The sequence below is a fragment of the Mytilus trossulus genome, chromosome 7 (assembly GCF_036588685.1).
Source record: "Mytilus trossulus isolate FHL-02 chromosome 7, PNRI_Mtr1.1.1.hap1, whole genome shotgun sequence".
Lineage (NCBI taxonomy): Eukaryota > Metazoa > Mollusca > Bivalvia > Mytilida > Mytilidae > Mytilus > Mytilus trossulus.
Window position 1 is genome coordinate 55,848,311 of NC_086379.1, and position 23,884 is coordinate 55,872,194.

Here is a 23,884-nt window from a genome sequence, read left to right on the forward strand (position 1 = left end):
TCCAAACTGAGTGTTTTGAATATCTAATTATTGAAAACAGTTGTTCTTTTGTTTATTACCAATATTTCTGGACGTGGAGTATTTTAGACAGCAAGGGCAATTGCCCAGTGTATTCTTAGAGATCTATAATACAATAGCTGAATTCAAAATTAACCAGAACAATCCATATGTAGCTCAGTACAGACTTTGTGCTTGGTATATACAATAAGACCAATGATAAGGATCGTTGAAGCCTCTACTTTTCAAAATTTAATGCATTGTCTTATAATTTTGCAATTAGCTAAAGTAAAGCATAATCCATTACCTATCATAGATGCCATCATGGTACTCAAATATCAAACAAATGCGTGTATCTAGTGTCTCATATTTTTTCAAGTTAACCCATAGTTTTGAGACGTTTTAGCAAGAGTTACGTAATATCAAAATTAGACAAAAAAAGTTTAGACGTAATTAACAATAAGGATAAAAGGAATGGTTAATAGTACACGAAGGTCAGACTTTAAAATGTTCATGTGATTGTTAAGGCTTTCTGTGCTGGTTTCAGTTATGGTTTCGGTGATGGTTTCACTTGTTTCTCTTGTTGCTATCTTCTTGATGGTCATGTCTGACACAGTGCTAATTTGTTGAGGGCAATGGGTGGAAGTAATTGGCATCCGTTCTGACGTTGATGTCAAATTTGTACGAGGGATGCCAAGAAAATCTGGAACAGTCTCCATCCAAAACTGCATGCGGTCTTTATACAAACTATGCTCTTTGTGTATACTGAAGTTGCTACTAAAATGCATATAGTACTGGTTTCTGATATCATATACAGGCCAGATTTTCAAGGACTCGTCTGCAGGACAAGGATTAGGGTTTCTGTAATTAAATATAAAAGGATAAAAATAACATTTATGTAAAAGTAAATATCAAACAATTCAAACATAAAAATGTAAAACTATACATTATTTATGTCATGCGTCCTAATCGCTTTTTCCTATTTATCTTCTTCGAGAACGCTTAAAACCAAATTTTTGAAAATCTTTATTTTGAATTTAAAATTTTGACTTTTGAAATCTCTAATTTCATTTTTTTCTATTCAAACACAGTTTAATACTATTCTGGAAGGAGTGGACATGGAAGCAAATAATTAAATTATATTCAAAAATGTTTTTTTATTCAATCATTACATGGATTAGCATTTAATATTAAAGAGTTCATTCGGTATAAGAACATGAATGTTGACAGAAAAAAATGTTGTTTCCCATGTTTTAGTTTCTACGACACTGTGATATTAAGTCGAAATTTCAAGGTACTAAAAGTCAATAGTAAGAACTTTGAGTTAAAGTCGATATTTTCAGATTTGAAAAACAAGTTTTTTTATGTGTACTATATCCCTAATACGCTTCCGTAGATGTCTTTTGTCCCTTAATCAATAACGAATCATAAAGCTATGATTTCACAAAAAAACAGACTTTATCAAAACCAATAACTTGGGATGAATAATGAAAATTACAAACTGTAAACAATGTGATACCACTAGATAATAAATCATTCGAATTCAAAATACCAAACTGCATAACAGCAAAGAAAAGCAATTGTGATTGTATACACTGTTGTTAAATTTGAGCATTTGGAAAATCTTAATGACTGTCAATTCACCACATATTTTTTGAGGATCCTACTTGATTGAACCAGTAAAACCTCCATCGACTTTGTCTCAGTATATTTTTTTATAAAGTCAGAATTTTACAGCATTAAAGATACAGACAACATAATCTTTGTAATGTAATCATGTCACTGAGCCGGAAGGATTTGCGCATGCCTTTCTGTACTTGTCTTTTTCAAAGTTTAAACTATCTTATTACCTACATTTACACGTATTATACTATAAAATTGAGAATGGAAATGGGGATGTGCCAAAGAGACAACAAACAACCTGACCATAGAGCAGACAACAACAGAAGGTCACCAACAGGTCTTCAATGCAACGAAAAATTCCCACGCCCGGAGGTGTAAATATATTTGATTTGATTCGTACCCATAAACAACAAAATTACTCCAGTACTTCATGAATGTATCTCCCAGATTTGTTTCTTCTGCCTTGAAGGAGAATCCATAGTCTATGTTGATATCTTTCAATGATAAATATATAGTCGTTGTACCCGGCGAGGGTACCATGTTCCACACACTTTGAGCAAGATTGTCCACAGGGTTGACAGCTGAAAACAATCCTAAAAATCTGCTGTTTTCAGTATTTGTCAAGTCATGGATTTTCAGCATATTTATGATAGGCGAATAATACAAGATATCCCCGATCAGCCTAACAGCATCCCTGCTCTGTTCCACGGAATCACTTTTTGTATAAAAATTGCAAATTAGGTCTTTAAGGTCTTGTCTATTTTCAAAAAATAGACTAACAATATGTGTAACTATTTTGTTACAAAGCACATCTTTTGGGACACCTTCGTTGACATTTATGTTGTATTCATTTTCAATTTCAGAGACAAAGGTCGTGAACTTTATCATTCCTTCGGCTGAAACACACAGACTTAAAACATCCACGGGGAGAATGGCGTTAAAATTTGCTGTTTCTGAAATGAAATCGTTATCAATAACAGGACCCACAGCAAATCTCAATGATTTCGATGTTGGATAGATGCTATTTACTGCATCTAGAAGTTCTGTAGCTGGTTTTCTTACAAGACAATCGTAAATTTGTTGTGACGTAAAATTAAAATCTCCAGACGACGTAGCTTGACAAGAGTGTTTTGCTAGCTTTTGAGCAAATTCTTCTGCATCTGTAACAATAGCTTCCTTTGAATCCGGGAAACCTGAATGTACTATAATACGATGGATTTTGTCCTTGTTTAAAGAATGTGCTACCTGTAACCCGACAAATAAAGCACCGATTTTTAGACCAGTCAATGTAATTCGGAAAGGGTCACCACCAAAAGCATGGATGTTTTCATTGACCCATTCTATAGCCATTTGTTGATCCCACAGACCAAAATTCCCAGGAATGACGTTATCTCCTGTCGACAAAAAACCAAATATATCAACTCTGAAAGAAACATACACAAATATAGCATCGCTGTATAACCCTAAGTATTTAAAAAATGTATAAACTGATGTTTGTGCGGTTCGAAAATCTCCTGGTATCATTATGACAACGGGCTTTTTGTTGTGTTCTGATAAAGATCTTGGGACATAAATATCAACGTATAGACAGTCCTCGGTGAGTTCTGAGTTTTGAAGCTGTTGTTTCAATTGGTCAGAAATAGCCTGCATACATAGTTTTCCTGGGTTCATTGCATTCAATGTAGAGTTCCATTTATTAGACATTTTTTGTGGTTTCTTGAACCTTTCAGGCTGCTCTGCATACGGAACTCCATAAAATCGATAGATTTTCGCTCCATTGAATGGTATTTCCTTACCCATTACTACACCAGATGGCGTGTTAACAGTTACTGGAATTTGACAATTCAGTGTGTCAAAAAGAATAGCAATAACTACTATCTCAAAAACACGTAACATCTGAAATTATAAAAAATACATTTTAGTTACACTAACATTCAGCAGTGAAGTATGTAGTGTGTATGGCTTTAGTTTTCGAAAGGTGTTTAGAACTTTCTTTTCAAAAAATTTCAAAGAGAAAAAAGTACTTAAAAATAATTCTGTAACTAAAACACAACGGGAAGCAGGGAGAATTTACTGTATAATAACGAGAAGGCTAAAAATGAATACAATGCACGAACTCACTCAATCAATACTGATAAAACAATAGTATCTGGAGACTTGACGTTAAAACGTGTTCTTGTGGGTAGCAATTAGTTACCAAGTTGTAGTAAGTGCCACTTATCAAGGTTCTGGTATGTTTCTATTATCAAGATTATTGTATGTACCAATTATCAAGTTTATGGGATGTTCCAGTTATCAAAGTTCTGCTATGAAGCAATGAGCAAGGTGTTGGTATGTTCCACTTATCAAGATTATGGTAAGTACCACTTATCAAGATATTATTATATACCAATTATAAATGTTATTGAATGTACCAATTATCAAGCTATTAGTATATACCAATGATAAAAGGTTATGGTATGATGAAATGAGCAAGGTGCTAGTATGTTCCATTTATCAAATTTATGAGGTGTATCAATTATCAAAGTTCTGGTATGTATCAATTATCAAAGTTATGGGATGTATCAATTATCAAAGTTATGAGATGTATCAATTATCCAATTTATTAGATGTATCAATTATCGAAGTTATGGGATGTATCAATTATCAAAGTTATGGGATGTATCAATTATCAATTGAAAGTTATGAGATGTATCAATTATCAAATTTATAAGATGTATCACTTATCAAAGTTATGGGATGTATCAATTATCAAAGTTATGAGATGTATCAATTATCAAATGTATGAGATGCAATTATTAAATTTACGGGATGTATCAATTATCAAAGTTATGAGATGTATCAATTATCAAATTTATTAGATGTATCAATTATCGAAGTTATGGGATGTATCAATTATCAAAGTTATGAGATGTATCAATTATCAAATTTATTAGATGTATCAATTATCAAAGTTATGGGATATATCAATTATCAAAGTTATGAGATGTATCAATTATCAAAGTAATGAGATGCAATTATCAAAGTTATGTGATGTATCAATCATCAAAGTTATGAGATGTATCAATTATCAAATTTATGAGATGTATCAATTATCAAAGTTACGGGATGTATCAATTATCAAATTTATTAGATGTATCAATTATCAAAGTTATGGGATGTATCAATTATCAAAGTTATGAAATGTATCAATTATCAAAGTTATGAGATGTATCAATTATCAAAGTTATGAGATGCAATTATCAAATTTATGAGATGTATCAATTATCAAAGTTATGAGATGCAATTATCAAATTTATGAGATGTATCAATTATCAAAGTTATGGGATGTATCACAATTATCAAAGTTCTGGTATGAAACAATGAGCAAGGTGTTTGTATGTTCCACTTATCAAGATTAAGATTATGATATGTACTAATTGTCAAGGTATTGGTATGTAACAATTGTCAAGGTATTGGTGTGTACTAATTGTTAAGTAGTGATATGTACCAATTGTCAAGGTATTGGTGTGTACCAATTGTCAAGGTATTGGTATGTAACAATTGTCAAGGTATTGGTATGTAACAATTGTCAAGGTATTGGTATGTAACAATTGTCAAGGTATTGGTATGTAACAATTGTTAAGTATTGGTATGTAACAATTGTCAAGGTATTGGTATGTACCAATTGTCAAGGTATTGGTGTGTAACAATTGTCAAGGTATTGGTATGTAACAATTGTCAAGGTATTGTTATGTACCAATTGTCAAGGTATTGGTATGTACCAATTGTTAAGTATTGGTATGTAACAATTGTCAAGGTATTGGTATGTAACAATTGTTAAGGTATTGGTATGTAACAATTGTCAAGGTATTGGTATGTAACAATTGTCAAGGTATTGGTATGTAACAATTGTTAAGTATTGGTGTGTAACAATTGTCAAGGTATGGTATGTACTAATTGTCAAGGTATTGGTGTGTAACAATTGTCAAGGTATTGGTATGTAACAATTGTCAAGGTATTGTTATGTACCAATTGTCAAGGTATTGGTATGTACCAATTGTTAAGTATTGGTATGTAACAATTGTCAAGGTATTGGTATGTACCAATTGTCAAGGTATTGGTGTGTAACAATTGTCAAGGTATTGGTATGTAACAATTGTCAAGGTATTGTTATGTACCAATTGTCAAGGTATTGGTATGTACCAATTGTTAAGTATTGGTATGTAACAATTGTCAAGGTATTGGTATGTACCAATTGTCAAGGTATTGGTGTGTAACAATTGTCAAGGTATTGGTATGTAACAATTGTCAAGGTATTGGTATGTACCAATTGTCAAGGTATTGGTGTGTAACAATTGTCAAGGTATTGGTATGTAACAATTGTCAAGGTATTGTTATGTACCAATTGTCAAGGTATTGGTATGTACCAATTGTTAAGTATTGGTATGTAACAATTGTCAAGGTATTGGTATGTACCAATTGTCAAGGTATTGGTGTGTAACAATTGTCAAGGTATTGGTATGTAACAATTGTCAAGGTATTGGTATGTAACAATTGTCAAGGTATTGGTGTGTACTAATTGTTAAGTATTGGTGTGTAACAATTGTCAAGGTATTGGTATGTACCAATTGTCAAGGTATTGGTGTGTACCAATTGTTAAGTATTGGTATGTAACAATTGTCAAGGTATTGGTATGTACCAATTGTCAAGGTATTGGTATGTAACAATTGTCAAGGTATTGGTATGTACCAATTGTCAAGGTATTGGTATGTAACAATTGTCAAGGTATTGTTATGTACCAATTGTCAAGGTATTGGTATGTACCAATTGTTAAGTATTGGTATGTAACAATTGTCAAGGTATTGGTATGTAACAATTGTTAAGTATTGGTATGTACCAATTGTCAAGGTATTGGTATGTACCAATTGTCAAGGTATTGGTATGTAACAATTGTCAAGGTATTGGTATGTACCAATTGTCAAGGTATTGGTGTGTAACAATTGTCAAGGTATTGGTATGTAACAATTGTTAAGTATTGGTATGTACCAATTGTCAAGGTATTGGTGTGTAACAATTGTCAAGGTATTGGTATGTAACAATTGTCAAGGTATTGTTATGTACCAATTGTCAAGGTATTGGTATGTACCAATTGTTAAGTATTGGTATGTAACAATTGTCAAGGTATTGGTATGTACCAATTGTCAAGGTATTGGTGTGTAACAATTGTCAAGGTATTGGTATGTAACAATTGTCAAGGTATTGGTATGTAACAATTGTCAAGGTATTGGTGTGTACTAATTGTTAAGTATTGGTGTGTAACAATTGTCAAGGTATTGGTATGTACCAATTGTCAAGGTATTGGTGTGTACCAATTGTTAAGTATTGGTATGTAACAATTGTCAAGGTATTGGTATGTACCAATTGTCAAGGTATTGGTATGTAACAATTGTCAAGGTATTGGTATGTACCAATTGTCAAGGTATTGGTATGTAACAATTGTCAAGGTATTGTTATGTACCAATTGTCAAGGTATTGGTATGTACCAATTGTTAAGTATTGGTATGTAACAATTGTCAAGGTATTGGTGTGTACCAATTGTCAATGTATTGGTATGTAACAATTGTCAAGGTATTGGTATGTACCAATTGTCAAGGTATTGGTATGTAACAATTGTCAAGGTATTGGTATGTACCAATTGTCAAGGTATTGGTATGTAACAATTGTCAAGGTATTGGTATGTACTAATTGTAAAGGTATTGGTGTGTACTAATTGTCAAGGTATTGGTATGTACCAATTGTCAAGGTATTGGTATGTACCAATTGTCAAGGTATTGGTGTGTACCAATTGTCAAGGTATTGGTATGTAACAATTGTCAAGGTATTGGTGTGTACTAATTGTTAAGTATTGGTATGTAACAATTGTCAAGGTATTGGTATGTACCAATTGTCAAGGTATTGGTGTGTACCAATTGTTAAGTATTGGCATGTAACAATTGTCAAGGTATTGGTATGTACCAATTGTCAAGGTATTGGTATGTAACAATTGTCAAGGTATTGGTATGTAACAATTGTCAAGGTATTGGTATGTAACAATTGTCAAGGTATTGGTATGTACTTATTGTCAAGGTATTGGTGTGTACCAATTGTAAAGGTATTGGTATGTAACAATTGTCAAGGTATTGGTATGTAACAATTGTCAAGGTATTGGTGTGTACTAATTGTTAAGTATTGGTATGTAACAATTGTCAAGGTATTGGTATGTACCAATTGTCAAGGTATTGGTGTGTACCAATTGTCAAGGTATTGGTATGTAACAATTGTCAAGGTATTGGTATGTAACAATTGTCAAGGTATTGGTATGTACTTATTGTCAAGGTATTGATGTGTACCAATTGTAAAGGTATTGGTATGTACCAATTGTCAAGGTATTGGTATGTAACAATTGTCAAGGTATTGGTGTGTTCTAATTGTTAAGTATTGGTATGTAACAATTGTCAAGGTATTGGTATGTACTAATTGTTAAGTATTGGTATGTACTAATTGTCAAGGTCTTGGTGTGTACTAATTGTTAAGAATTGGTATGTAACAATTGTCAAGGTATTGGTGTGTACTAATTGTCAAGGTATTGGTATGTACTAATTGTCAAGGTATTGGTATGTAACAATTGTCAAGGTATTGGTATGTACTTATTGTCAAGGTATTGGTGTGTACCAATTGTAAAGGTATTGGTATGTACCAATTGTCAAGGTATTGGTATGTAACAATTGTCAAGGTATTGGTGTGTACTAATTGTTAAGTATTGGTATGTAACAATTGTCAAGGTATTGGTATGTACTAATTGTTAAGTATTGGTATGTACTAATTGTCAAGGTCTTGGTGTGTACTAATTGTTAAGAATTGGTATGTACCAATTGTCAAGGTATTGGTGTGTACTAATTGTCAAGGTATTGGTATGTAACAATTGTCAAGGTATTGGTATGTAACAATTGTCAAGGTATTGGTATGTACTAATTGTCAAGGTATTGGTATGTACTAATTGTCAAGGTATTGGTATGTACTAATTGTCAAGGTATTGGTATGTAACAATTGTCAAGGTATTGGTATGTACTAATTGTCAAGGTATTGGTGTGTACTAATTGTCAAGGTATGGTATGTAACAATTGTCAAGGTATTGGTGTGTACTAATTATTAAGTATTGGTGTGTAACAATTGTCAAGGTATTGGTGTGTAACAATTGTCAAGGTATTGGTGTGTACCAATTGTCAAGGTATTGGTATGTAACAATTATAAAAAAAATGGTACGTAGCAATTATTAATGTAATGGTATGCATTAATTATCAATTTGTACCAATTATTAAGGTTCTCGATTTTACCACTGAGCCAGGTTCTTGTTATTTTGTATCTACATTGTGTCATAGATCAAATTTATTCATTCAGTGTATGTTCACTTGTTTTTGTTACTAGAATAAAAAAGAAGATGTGGTATGATTGCCAATGAGACAACTGTCCATAAGAGAGCAAAACTACACAGCCATTAACATCTATAGGTCACCGCACGGACTTCAACAATAAGCAAATCCCATACCGCATATATTCAGCTATAAAAAGCCCCAATAATACAATATAAAACAATTCAAACGAGAAAACTAACGGCCTTATGTATATAAAAAAAATGAACGAAAAAAAATATGTAACACATAAATAAACGACAACCACTGAATTACAGACTCCTAACTTGGGGCAGGCATATACATAAAAAATGTGGCGGGGTCAAACATGTTAGCGGGATCCCAACCATCCACATAACCTGGAACAGTGGTATAACAGTACAACATAAGAACGAAATATAAAAAAACAGTTAAAAAAGGCTTAACTCATCAGATGGACAAAAATAAAAGTCTTTTAACTGAGTTAAGCCATTTCGATTTATATTTTATAATGTGTCGTTCTATATTGTGATGTTTCTCTATTGTTTCAAATAAGGGTGAAGGTTGGTGCCTATTAAAATGTTTAAACCCGCTGCATTTATTTGAACCTGTCCTAAGTCAGGAGCCTGATGTTCAGTAGTTGTCGTTTGTTGATGTGGTTCATAAGGGTTCGCGTTTTTCGTTTTTTTTTTATCAATAAATTAGACCGTTTGCTTTTCTGTTTTCCTGTTTTACACCAGTAATGTTGGGTTTTTTTTTGTGCCCTTTAAAAGCTTACTGTTCGATGTGAGCCAAGGCTCCGTGTTGGAGGTCGTACTTTGATAATATAATGAAATTTTATGGAATACAAGTGATATGCTATTTATCTAGATTTAAAACCAGTTTTTAATCCATAATTTTCTACATAAGGAAATGCCTGTTTCAAGTCTGGAATATGACCGTTGTTTTCCATTCGTTTGATAAGTGTTTTAGATTTCAGTGACTTTGCAATTTGAAAAGGTACTTTCTGAATTTTCCTTAGAGTCTTTTTTTTAATATTTTTTTTTTTATACTTATTGTATTTCTGTGCTTCTTGTAAAGTATCGGTTGTTGGACCCCAATCTTTGTCATAATAATCTCTTAATCTCTGTTTGGCTTGTTCATGTGACCAAATTGTCAATTACTGTCATACAAATTAGGTTTAAAGTTTGCTATACAACCATGTTAACCTTGAAGCATTTTTGTTATTTTTTTCATATTTCATTGTGTACCACTGACAGTAACTTTTGTTTTAACCATTTTACGTTCAGCCAATTTAGACATAAACTTAAAGAACGTGCTATATCCAAAGGTTACAAAGTAGCCATTTTGAATCCATATGAAAAATGTTTGATTGAATTGGTAGTAGTTTAGTCTACCATTAACGTAGTTACAGGGGTAACAATACATTTTTCGTTTAGAAATTTAGAGTTGAGTTAATAAATAATTGTTTCCAATTCCATCATTTTATGCAAAAATAAGAGGATATCACACCTTAAAATTGAGAATGAAAATGGTGAATATGTCAAAGAGAAAACAACCCGACCAAAATGCAGAGATAGTCTGTTCCTTTTATCTTGACATATATGCATAGTCTGTCCCTTTTATCTTGACATATATGCCTGTTCCTTCATTTAAATTATAATGTTTTCAATGTTGATATACATTGTCTATCTTTAACAGCATATTGAATTCAAATCTATGATTTAAAATTCTGAGTACGCATGCCAGCGATTTAATTGGACGTCCTTTACCCAATGTGCATTAATTTTTTTTCATTCTCATACACTGATATTTTACCAGATAATAAATAGTATTATCATTAAATTGCAAATCTGTCTCCAAATGCAGATTTGGGCAAATAACTAGACCGATTTTGGCGGTATACCATCAATCTACCTTATTCCTCATTTTCAACTGAATATACAAAATATAAGATGTGGTAGATGAAGTTCAGGTCAAAGTAGTCATGTGTAAATCTTTGACATCACCCAGTTTTTAACCTAGGTGTTTATTTAATATAAAGATTAACAGCGAGTCTTTTGGTGGGATTAAGGACACAGCAAATATATTGCTGTCCACAAACTAATTGGACCCCATTGAACAAAAATGCTTACCTTAATTGTAACGAGATGATACCCTCCCTCGAAGAGGACACAATAAGAGGATTTTCTAATCTGCCAGTGCGTGTTAATCTCAATATTGTTTTGATGACTTGGTACAATTTTATAGACAAGGTTCGTGGTCATTAAATGGGGATTAAATATGAACATAAAACTGAGACTTATTTGCGATGCTAAAAATGAATAAATATCAGCAGCGAATGATGAGCGGATTATCACGATATCATTTTTCAAATAGGTGTCTTTTTTTCTATAATTTATCCTACATAATTCAAGGTTAATTCGTAAACCGGTGGAAATATTTGACCATCGTCAACATAATTTGCTTGCCTACCATTTTTTTCCTACAAGGAGTCGATTAATAGTTGAATATATATCTTATATAATTTTGACGATGACAGGGGATTAAATATGAACATAAAACTGAGACTTATTTGCGATGCTAAAAATGAATAAATATCAGCAGCGAATGATGAGCGGATTATCACGATATCATTTTTCAAATAGGTGTCTTTTTTTCTATAATTTATCCTACATAATTCAAGGTTAATTTCGTAAACCGGTGGAAATATTTGACCATTGTCAACATAATTTGCTTGCCTACCATTTTTTTTCCTACAAGGAGTCGATTAATAGTTGAATATATATCTTATATAATTTTGAAGATGACAGGCAAACATGCAAAAATAAGTTTGAAAATTTGTCATTTGAGAACTAAAATTCCTCAATCTATTATGATCTGGATTGGGTTTACAGAATAGAGAATATATAATGCCCGCATGACATAATGAAAAGAGAAAAATATAGCAAAAAGAAAAAAGAACACTGTGGCAAATATTGATCACAGAAATTAACAATATACAGAATAATGAAATCGTATTGTTGTAGATAAATTAGGATTAAAATCGTTTTTATAAGAATTTTACTGAATATACAAAAATACCACAAAAATAAAAAAATACAGACAACAGAATCTCTATTTTTTGCTTATTACAATTCTGTGTATCTCGATACGTAAATATATAAGTATATACTAGTAGGTAAAAAAAATATTGAAGAATATGCTTGTTGTTCGGTGTGAGCCAACTTGAAGGCTACGTGTTGAAGGCCGTACATTGACCTATAATGGTTTACTTTTATAAATTGTTATTTGGATGGAGAGTTGTCTCATTGGCACTCACACCACATCTTCCTATATATAAACACAAAGACCTACCTAGGAGTCTATTCTCGTATTCAGAAGAAGAGACAACTGCCTGTGGCCGTAACACATAATTATTTTAATTTTACTGAAAATTTTTATTTGATGATAAATCAACATCATTAAAAAAGATATTTTCAAAGCAATTTATAGCTTGTTATATTTATTTGAAAATCTGTGGACATGTTTTCTAGCAATCGTAATGTTAAGCCAAAGAACCTATTTCCTCTCCTTTTTACTTTCTAAACACACACATATATCTGTTTTCCATTTTTAATTTGTTTTTGTATATATGGGAGTACAAATGCTACATGTATATCAAAATTTAAATGTTTGATATTTCTTAAAGCTCTTGATGCATACACAGTTTCATATAAACCCGAAATACTGCAAAATTTTATATTCTTCGCCGATATTTTATCCTAATCCATCTTTTGATGCGTCATAAAGACAGGAGACGTCACATAACGTTACTTAGAAGCAGGATCTTGGGGAATGAAGGAACAGACGAAAGAATGGCGAAATGGGACTTATCAGTAACGAGACTTAACAATGTACTGGCGTTAAAGGAGAAAAATGGCGGATGGAAACCAGATAAAACTAACTTAAACATACTGGAAACGAAAGGGTTTATCATAGGGAAAACTATTGGCGAGGGAAAGTATTCAAAAATAAAGAAAGCATTTTGCACCCGTACGAAAGAGACAATTGCAATCAAAATTATCCACAAGTCCCGATTGCACCCAGGAGATTGTCAGAAGTTCATCCCAAGAGAATTAGAAATTTTGAGAACACTGCAGCACCCTGGATTGGTAATCATATTTATTTACTATGTTGTACACTTTATACCTATGATCATACTCTTTTTTTCTGTTCACCATATATAATATTCTCCTTAGTCAAAATTTATTTGTGTGCATTACTCTCAAATCTTTTACTGAAACTATATTTCTTAGTTTGGTAATTTAAGACTCGGACAGTGATTCGCTCACAGCTTTTAATTTGTCTCTATTTCACTTTCATTAAAACATACAAATACTAGTAGAAGGAAAACATTGCGTATCTATAAGACAACAACTCAATAGTATACAACCAACAAAAGACATGCGAGTGAACTCTAGATTGAACACCAAGTCGGAAAGAAAAAAATAAACATAGATATATAAATTTGAGAGAATTTATTTTATTTATTGAAGAAAATCAAAATAACGGTTGTTATGGTACCCGATTATACGAATTGATAAACTTCATATGATTTACAATGCAAAGATAGTTTTATAAGTTTTGCGGCTAAATTTAATAGTTTTTACCAAAAAAGGGGGAACAGTTGTTGGGGGCAATCCTATCTTTGCCCTTTGCAACACCTATTAATCACTACATACATGTTATAATATTTATTCTTTTCCAGTTGGATGTCTTGCAATTGTTTGAATGTGACCGAATGTTTTACATCACTATGGAATACGCACCCAATGGAGACTTAACCACTTTCATAAATAAACTTGGTTGTTTAGGGGAAGCAGATGCACGACGTTTGTTCAAGCAACTACTGGATATTGTTGCTTATCTCCATGAGAATAAAATTTGTCATCGTGACATTAAATGTGACAATATTCTGTTAGATAGATGTTTTAATGTTAAGTTGGCAGGTAAGTCTCTCACAAATAATCTTGATAAATTATTAAATACAAACTGATTAGACCGTTGGTTTTCCCATTTGAATGGTTTTACACTAGTAATTTTAGGGCCCTTTATAGCTTGTTGTTCGGTGTGAGCCAAGGCTCCGTGTTGAAGACCGAACACTGACCTTTAATGGTTTACTTTTATATATTGTTATTTGGGTGGAGAGTTGTCTCATTGGCACTCACACCACATCTTCCTATATCTATGACATATTTTAATTAATTTGTAATATTTTATAACTTAATTACCTAATTACGCAACTATGTTTTCTCATGTTAAACTAAAACTCATGTATATTTGAAGATAATTATTGAATATTTTGAATCGTATTGCACATAAGTTTATATGTTTTCATGTTTTGAATATTTTTATGTTGTTCGTGTATACTACGATACGCAGTAAATATTTTCCACTAAGGGCTTATATAAAACCGAAATGATACATTTGGTTAAATTTTTTTAACAGCCTCTCAATTAGGTCTCGTTACATATTGAATAAATCGCAAAAAAACTTGTTATCGCAAATATAAAATAAAAGATGTGGTATGATTGCCAATCAGTCACCTCTCCATATGACACCAAATGACACAGAAATTAACAATTAAAGATCACCGTATGACCTTCAACAATGAGCAAAGCCCACATCACAAAGTCAGCTATAACATTTTTGTCGAGCCTTCGACTTTAGTCGAAAAAGTGAGACTAAGCGATCCTTCATTCCGTCGTCGTCGGTGTCGTCGTCGGCGGCGGCGTCCACAAATATTCACTCTGTGGTTAAAGTTTTTGAAATTTTAATAACTTTCTTAAACCATACTGGATTTCTACCAAACTTGGACAGAAGCTTGTTTATGATCATAAGATAGTATCCAGTAGTAAATTTTGTAAAAATAAAATTCCATTTTTTCCGTATTTTACTTATAAATGGACTTAGTTTTTCTGCGGGAAAACATTACATTCACTCTGTGGTTAAAGTTTTTAAAATTTTAATAACTTTCTTAAACTATCCTTTGTTTGTACCAAACTTGGACAGAAGCTTGTTTATGATCATTAGATAGTATCCAGAAGGAAATTTTGTTAATATTTTGTACCTGTGATCTGTATTTTACTTATAAATGGGCTTAGTTTTTCTTTTAGTTAACATTACATCCAGTCTGCAGTTAAAGTTTTTAAAACATTTATTAGATTCATAAACTACTCCTGGATTTTTACCCAACTTGGACAGAAGCTTCTAACAATCAAAAGATAGTATCAAGCGGAATATTTTTATTGTTTTTTTCCCTCAATTTTGTTGAGCCTGCAATTTACAGCAAAAGTAGGCGAGACACTGGGTTCCGCGGAACCCTTACAATTTTTTTATATATCAACTGATTATTTTATTTCATTTAGATTTCGGTTTTGCTAGAACTATGCCAAGCGACACGTTGCTGGAAACCAATTGTGGTTCTTATGTTTATACTGCACCGGAAGTCATGGATGGCAATAACTATGATGGAGTCACAGCAGACATATGGAGCATGGGTAAAAAATAATACACAAAATGTTCTTTTTAAGAATTTATTGTATTGCAATCCGCATAAAACTCATAAAAAATTATACACATATTGAAAGCTAACTTCCAACCTTCCAATCTGTTAGATTTAAGAAATGCTTTATTGAGGTGTAAAAACGTTGACCTAAGCACATTTGATAGGTATGGTGGCCGGATGCGGCCATTTCATCTTTTCGCGTTTTCGCGTTTTCTCCTTTCACTTTGCAAACGCGAAATCACGAAATCGGGAAATCGGGAAATCGAGAAATCGAGAAAGCGAAATTGAGAAATCAGGAAACGGGAAAGCGAGAAAGCGATAACGCGAAATCCAGAAATCAAGAAAGCAAAAACGTGAAAGCGACAACGGGAAATGAATAGATTTCTCGATTTCCCGATTTCTCGATTTCGCGAATTCGCGTTTTTGCTTTCTCGGTTTCTCGATTTCCAGATTTCCCGATTTCTCAATTTCTCGATTTCCAGATTTCTCGATTTATCGATTTCGCGTGAAAGTGAAAGGAGAAAGTTAAAAAACGCGTTATGGCCGCATCCGGTCACCATAGATAGGTACTGTTACGTGTGTTCATTCTATATATATATTTTACGACTTACTTTGCCAGGAGTATGTTTTTCCCCCTGTATGCACCGTTGTATATATGCGTGTTTCATATGTTCATTCCTTGTGTTGTTAAGTATGTTACGATTTACTTTTTTTCGGAAATATGCTCCCCGTTTTTTTTTCGTGTTTTGTATGTCCATCTTGTATGTTTTATAATATATTTTTTTCTTTTCTTTTTTATGTTTATGATGGTTCTATGTGTTGTGCAGTATAATATACCACACATCACACAATACCAACTATATATGCATGTTTCATTTGTTAATTCTGAATTATGTTGTATAGTATTTTACGATTTACTTTTTCATGAATAAGTTTTAACCCTTATTCTGTGTTTATGCGTTTTGTATGCTCATTCTATTTAAGAATTACTTTATCAGGAGTGTTTGTTCTGTTTACACCGTGGTATATATGCGTGTTGCCGTAATGTTCACTCTGTATATTGTATAGTATTTTCCGATTGACTTATTTCAGGAATATGTTTGTACTCTATGCTATGTGGTAGATTACCGTATCGGGACGAAGATATCGATATCCTCAGGTGTTGCATGTCAGAAAAGTTACAGTTCTTCAAATATGTTTCCAAAGGTGAGTGAATTTTTTATTTTATTGCTTGATACATGTAATTAACAAAAGTCTGTATATAAGCTAACTTTACCAAAGGCAATAGTTTAGAGCAGATGTTGTAAAGCTTGCTAATATACTCACAAGATATACTCCAATTAGATCGGATCGTTTTTTCTTTCTTTTATTTCAAGTTAAATTTTCAAAACAGCCAGTCAAAAAGTAAAACATACACACATGCAACTAAAAAAAACCTAAACATACTGTACAATTTTAAAATCAATAAATATAAATACAAGTGAAAGGGGAGATAATAACTAGCAAAAAATCTATGTTGAAACGTTGACCTTACTTGTCTTATCTTCTAATATTGGCTACAACTGAAGGATATTAATCTACGTATTAGGAAGAAATAATATATCTTTATACTAATTTAATATCATTTTTATATGCAGTTGATTAAGAAAGTTGTTAAGAGTCACATTAAAAATGCAAGTTTTAATCCCTTTATTTTCATAACCTTCACGAATTTTACACATAACACCATATATTTTGTTTTATAACGATATTCGTTATAAAACAAAATATATGGTGTTATGTGTAAAATTCGTTAATTTTCTTTAAAAAAATAAGATGTTTCATGATGAGAAATACCATATCTATACAGTATGATGAACAAATTAGTAAGCATAACTGTAAAAGCATAACGTCAACATAAACAAAACTATAGAGAAAACAAATTGCCTGATTTTTTTATTTGATAAAAATAAAATGCTGACGACATACAACAACAACCACTGGACGTAAAGCTCCTGTAAACTGGGATCCGATGTGACAGTAATACATGCACATGCTTGCGATCTCTCACCTCACCCCTGGCCTCATATAGCAATGCGATAGCTTAATACCACAGCAAGTGGTAAAAGATAGTCACCAATTCAGTTTACAAAGAAATAACGACACAGAAAGACTTACAAAATGACACAAAGTACGAATATTCTTGGTCGCCAAAAGCCATTCCAGAGTAAAACTTCATCAAACAAATAGATCATGATGTTCTTATCGAAGGCATATGTTCACAGGCACTTGTCTCAAAAAAAAAATGTCCAATATACCTTAATATAACAATTAAGGTATATAGGAATATTTTTTTTAGACAAGTGCCTGTGCATATATTCCTTTATCCCTATTTGGCACAACTTTTTAGAATTTTTGGTCCTTAATGCTCTTCAACTTCATACTTTTTTGGCTTTTTAACTATTTTGATCTGAGCGTCACTGATGAGTCTTATGTAGACAAAACGCGCGTCTTGTGTATTGAATTACAAGCCTTTGATCACTTTTCCCACATCAATATATCAATCAATACGCTTCTAGTGGATTCAGCTCGAAACCCTCAACAGCTTAATATAAGTAGATCTCTTGCAATGTCAACATAGAAATAACGACAAGACTCAAAATAATAACTATCAACAATTGGACATTTGCATACGTCCAGTCAGGTTTTTGAAATTGTTGAAAACATGATCAATGTCAATAAAGAAAAAATATCCAAAGATCTGTCAATAGTGCTCTTAGATTTTGTTTTCCCTATTTACCAAAAATTCTGCGTGAAAATTCTGCGTGAATCATATCTTAATTCACGAACTCTTTAAGCAACATCAGCACTGAAAATAAAACATTTATTGAAACTTACATATAATGGACATTTTTTTTTAAATCTTGACTTATTTGATTAAACTTTAGCTTAAGGACCAGTTTAAAGTGTATAATATCATCTTGTTATTTGTCGTCTTCAACTTTTACTCATATAGTTCTTGGTTTATTTTTCTTTGAGATGGTCGGAATTTGATAAAGCAGATGTTGAACATCGAACCTGGACAACGTCCACCAATATCCTCCATATACAAACACAGATGGATGTGTAAACCTCTCAAAGGAACAGGAGATTCGTCTGTGTCAGCTATGGCTATGAAGGCTGGTAAGTGTAAACCTCTAAAAAGGAACAGGAAATTCGTCTTTGTCAGCTATGGCTATAAAGGCTGGTAAGTGTAAACCTCTAAAAAGGAACAGGAAATTCGTCTGTGTCAGCTATGGCTATAAAGGCTGGTAAGTGTAAACCTCTTAAAAGGAACAGGAGATTCTTCTGTGTCAGCTATGGCTATGAAGGCTGGTAAGTGTAAACCTCTTAAAAGAAACGAGATTCGTCTGTGTCAGCTATGGCTATGAAGGCTGGTAAGTGTAAACCGCTAAAAGGAACAGGAGATTTATCAGGATCGGCTATGGCTATGGAGGATGGTAAGTGTAAACCTCTCAAAGGAACAGGAGATTTATCAGGATCGGCTATGGCTATGGAGGATGGAAGGTGAAAACCTCTAAAGGAACAGGAGATTTATCAGGATCGGCTATGGCTATGAGGAATGGTAAGTGAAAACTTCTAAAAGGAACAGGAGAAACCATCTGTGTCACTCATCTATGGTTATGCAAGATTGTAAGCAAAAGTGTATTATATCTAAAGGAACATGAGATTCTTATGTGTCAGGTATTGATCAGAAGGCTGGTAAGTGTTAGCATATAAAAGAAATAGGAGATTCGTCTGTGTCAATGGCTAGGATGGTTGGTAGGTGCAAAGCTTTAAAAGGAACAGGTATATCTAACAGCCGATTTCATTGAGTGTGTAGCTAAAGATTTTATCTTTTTTACCTAATCTAATGATGACTTACCGGTTCAGCTATTACCTTTACCTACACACTCAATGAAATCGGCTGTAAAAGAAATTCGGTAATGTGTTATTGTATAGGAAAATGAGACAATGAGGCAAAGACAGGGTGATATATTCAAGTAAATATACATACTAAGTAATGGAATTCACTTTTAAAATACATTTTAATGGTAAAATGTGGTTGACAGTACATGGTTTCTGGGGTAAACCTTATACATTAAACCCTAATCCGAGCAGGTAAAATAAGTTGTTAACAATTGTTGTGGCTCTCCAAGCTAAATTTTAGTTGGTAATTTCTAAATATATATTCGAACATTCTGGTAGTTAGGCACCGACTATTCGTCTATTATGTGGAGAGGACATGTTTTATTTAGATAAATGGTTTGTCTGGAGATAAAAAAAAATTGTGAAGGAAATAATTTTCTATTGTCTACTGCAAGGTACGAGTCTAAAAACAAAGATATAAATTTGATAGAAGTTATCAGTTTCTTGACGAAAGATATATGCATACATTTATTTCTTTTAAGTTACTGAAAACCATGTGGAAATTGATCCGTCTGCTGAACATGGGTTCAACTGTGACCAACATAGAAATAAAGTTAGATTGTCACGTGTTAAAGATGTTTTATCAGCTGTTGCAGCGGTTCACGGGTAAGATATCGTTATACCATGTTACTTTGACTTCATTGTAGTTCAGACATGACTAGATGTCAGTACCATTTTCTTATGGCAGAAAGAATCGACTAATTGATCTTTTAACTTGTGATAATGTCATTGAAAGTTTTTTTAAGCTTTTATGCTTCAGAGATGTTAGATGCTGTAATAAAAGATATCAACATTTATCTCAAAACCAGTAGACAACATGCTTTGGTGTATCTTTTTGGCAAGCTTTCGACAATTAAAACGGCATGTTTTAATTAGCGTAGAAAAGAAATCCTAATGGTTCATTTTATGAATAAGGTTTGAATGAATTAAGCACGCATCATGATACATATAAAAAAAAGAATATGTGATATGATTGCCAAAAAGACAACTCTCCACAAGAAACCAGATGACACAGACATTATCAATTATAGATAACTGTACGACCTTCAACAATGATCAAAGCACATACCGCATGAAAGCTATAGAAGGCCCCGATCGTATTGTCTACCTATAAATGTGGCGTATCAGTCAACCTTATAGCCAGCCGAGATAAAGAGTTGTCGGGTCTAATTCTAAATCAAATTCGGCACTGTGTTATGCATTACCATCATTAGCCAGAATAAGTTAATTATATAAAAAAGGAAAATGCATTATGATTGCCAAAGAGACAAAGCTTCTCAACATAACGTAGAAGTTAGCAACTCGTTCTGCCTTCAACAACGAAAAAATCTCATACCGCAAAGCTATCTATTAAAGGCCCCGAAATTACCAATGTATTTACAACAATTGCAACGAGAAAACTAATAGCCTGGTGTATGTTAAAAAAACCAATAAACAAATATTAACTCATTCGAATATCAAAGTAAATAACCATTCATGTTACAAATATGATGTACAGCAAACAAACTGCAATCACTGAATTACAGACTCAAGACATGGAACAGGCACATACAGAAAGTAACGGGTTAAGTTTGGGACATTGGCGTAACAGCAAAACAAAAGGACATACTATAAAAATTTGTTGAAAAGCCTTTGAGGGTTCAACTCACAAGATCGATACAAATAAAAACAACAACCAAACACACACACACACACAGTACAGATCTGAAAGTCCTCACAGTTACGGAAAGCAAAGCCAATAACCATTTATATATCATACATATAAGACTAAAATAATTACTATATACACGCAGTAGACGTTAATATTGTCAATCTGTTATAGCACTGGTACTAGTTCAGTTGACCTAACTAAGATTCCACAGATACCAGTTGATTCAGCAGCAGCATTTACAGGAGTCGCTGGGCCTATTGGCAAAAAGCTTAGTGAGCAATTAGTGACAATTACTGAAGGTAAATACATAATACACACGATGTAAACACAAACATCTCTCGTCTGTGTAATGCAAATTTTAAAAAGATATATATTTTTTGGCATATATCTACTATGGCCACGTTTATTAAAGTTGACTCCTTTGGTGCTAATGTAAAATTAAGATGGTCACTTGTGAATACATCAAATCTAAAAACTTGGCCATATTAAAAAAAGCTGTTTCATTTTAGACGTCATCAGGGGAACAATCTTTGAAATTAAAGTACATGAGCATCTTAACACGTTTAAACTGAAAAAAGTTGAAACAAAAGGCCTTAAAGGAAGAGTCTTCTATGTACATGTGTATACAGTTTTTCTTGACTTTAAGTGTTATCATTGCATATTCATTTAACTCCAATATATGTACAGGATCTAAGATAAATTATTTTACGTACATGTTTATCATCAAGTTTTTTCACGTATATAGATTAAGGTACTAGAACATACTGTAAGCCAACGTATTTTCGCGAATAGAAAAATAGCGCGAATATAAGAAACTATGTCTCATTTCTTACTTAACTACATCAAGTTTACTGGAGAATCGCGAATTTAAATCGCCGCGAAATAGACTTGAAAGGGCGAAAGTAATTATATTGTTGACTTATTGTAGTTGCCTTATGTATATGTTTTTTTAATTGTTATATAAACTTGCATTTTTTCCATCAAACAATCTAAACTTTGAAATGATTTAACAGGTTCAGCTCTTGACACAACACCAAAACAAAGACCTACTATTGGCGGCAAAAAATTCAGCTATGCCGTCAAAACATTGAACAAATTCAAGAATGCTGCAAAAGTGGTCACCGCTATGAACCGGTTCCGGCGTGGTCCATTGAATTCTATTTTAAAGATGCCACAGGAAAAAGCATTGCACATAATAGTAGAAAAACATATGGAAAACACCGAGAACGACAAGAAATTACTACACTCTTGTCTCGGTGGTAAAGTGGCTAAACTGTGTCTTCAGCAGAAACAGGAAAAATATGAAATTCAAATGAGACCAGTAAGAGAACAAATTGAAAAGGTGAAAGAAGAAACGGAGAAAAAAGATTTGCTATTCTCTACTGTTGGTCATTTGATACCTGATGATGCAGCAAGTTCTAATAATAAATAAAATGTTAATAAACGGTGTTTTTTTTCCCAATTATTGGAAATGCCCTGGCTTATAACGTATCCCAAATTATGTTTTGTCGGTTCCAAATGCTGGGTTCCAGAAAACGTGCCGTGCACAAAGTTCTCGGTAGTTTAGCTTGCTCCACTGTATGGGTTTACTCCAGTACGTGTACAAAACTATTTTACTCACAATGGGTAAATACTACAATTTACATTTCTAACTATCCCCTTAGTAGTATATATATCTAAGAACATAAGTATCTGATATTTGTGTAAAGGAAGAATTGTGGCCTCTAAGATTCGTAAATAAAAAATAAAAAGTATTATATAATATTTATCTATCAAATAGCGTTCTTCAGAATTTTATAAGACATTAGTCAGTTGAACATCAGTATTTATATTTGTAATTTTGCTTATTGGCAAACTAGTTATACTTAGTGCAGCACAGTAAAATCGACTAAAATAGCCACATTTTGATTCTTGTCATTACAGTTTAACACAAAGAGATGCAAAATGTATTGTTTTGGGAATTAAAGGTTCATGCAATTATACGTTCAAACCAAAAGTTATGTGTATAACGTCGATTTTTAGTAAAATATGGTGAATTTCGATATATTTATGGTGAAATATTGCCAACAATAAGTATCCAGATTCTATTACATCTCCATTTAAAAAATAAAATAAATCGAATTTGAAAGGCGTTAACAGTTTTTGTAATTTCAGTGGCCAAATAATAGCTCTTTTAATCATAACTCATTCTTTTCTTCTATATTTATATTGCTCTAAGCATAAGAATTTGGAAAATAAATCATACTCATTGATTGATTCAATTTTAATATAGTCATATATAAAATACCGACAAAAAAGGATGCTTGAGCCCTTAGCGCCCCAGGGTGCCGGTCATTTGTTTTTCTATGAATGATACTGTTATATAAATAGTGACAATAAGTTACTTGTTTTGATCGCAATATGCACCCGTTTAGAGATATGAGCTATGTATGACCAAAACATCTTGCTGATATCAGTTTTCAAAACATTGAAGAAAGCGATGGCATATAAATCAGCATCCATTATAAAAAGTACTTTACTTACTGAATATGCCCTCGAAAATGTTTTTGAAAACACATGTTCTTCGATCCATTGGAATGAAACAAATACAGATGGAAGAAATGGAACTCTAACATGGCTCACAACCTATCTCTTGGCATAAAAAACCAAAGGCCTTGAAATGAGCAACCCTCATCTAAAATGTAGCCTGGAAAGCTAATTTAACAC

At 32.6% G+C, this 23,884-nt stretch overlaps 2 protein-coding genes across 2 annotated transcripts; one reads left to right on the forward strand and one right to left on the reverse strand.

Annotated features, from left to right (window-relative positions):
• Nucleotides 1–35: 35 nt before the first annotated feature.
• Nucleotides 36–11,238, reverse strand: LOC134727155 (acetylcholinesterase-like). The gene is made up of 3 exons (XM_063591537.1): nt 11,165–11,238; nt 2,021–3,516; nt 36–858 (listed from the first exon to the last, which is right to left on the reverse strand). Exons 2-3 carry the CDS (start codon nt 3,514–3,516, stop codon nt 441–443), a joined length of 1,914 nt encoding a protein of 637 aa, XP_063447607.1. The 5' UTR covers nt 11,165–11,238; the 3' UTR covers nt 36–440.
• Nucleotides 11,239–12,819: 1,581 nt separating this feature from the next.
• Nucleotides 12,820–22,625, forward strand: LOC134725346 (testis-specific serine/threonine-protein kinase 2-like). Its single transcript, XM_063589077.1, has 8 exons — nt 12,820–13,183; nt 13,780–14,020; nt 15,440–15,571; nt 16,672–16,785; nt 18,598–18,741; nt 20,010–20,133; nt 21,350–21,477; nt 22,192–22,625. Exons 1-8 carry the CDS (start codon nt 12,887–12,889, stop codon nt 22,608–22,610), a joined length of 1,599 nt encoding a protein of 532 aa, XP_063445147.1. The 5' UTR covers nt 12,820–12,886; the 3' UTR covers nt 22,611–22,625.
• The last annotated feature ends 1,259 nt before the right edge of the window (nt 22,626–23,884 follow it).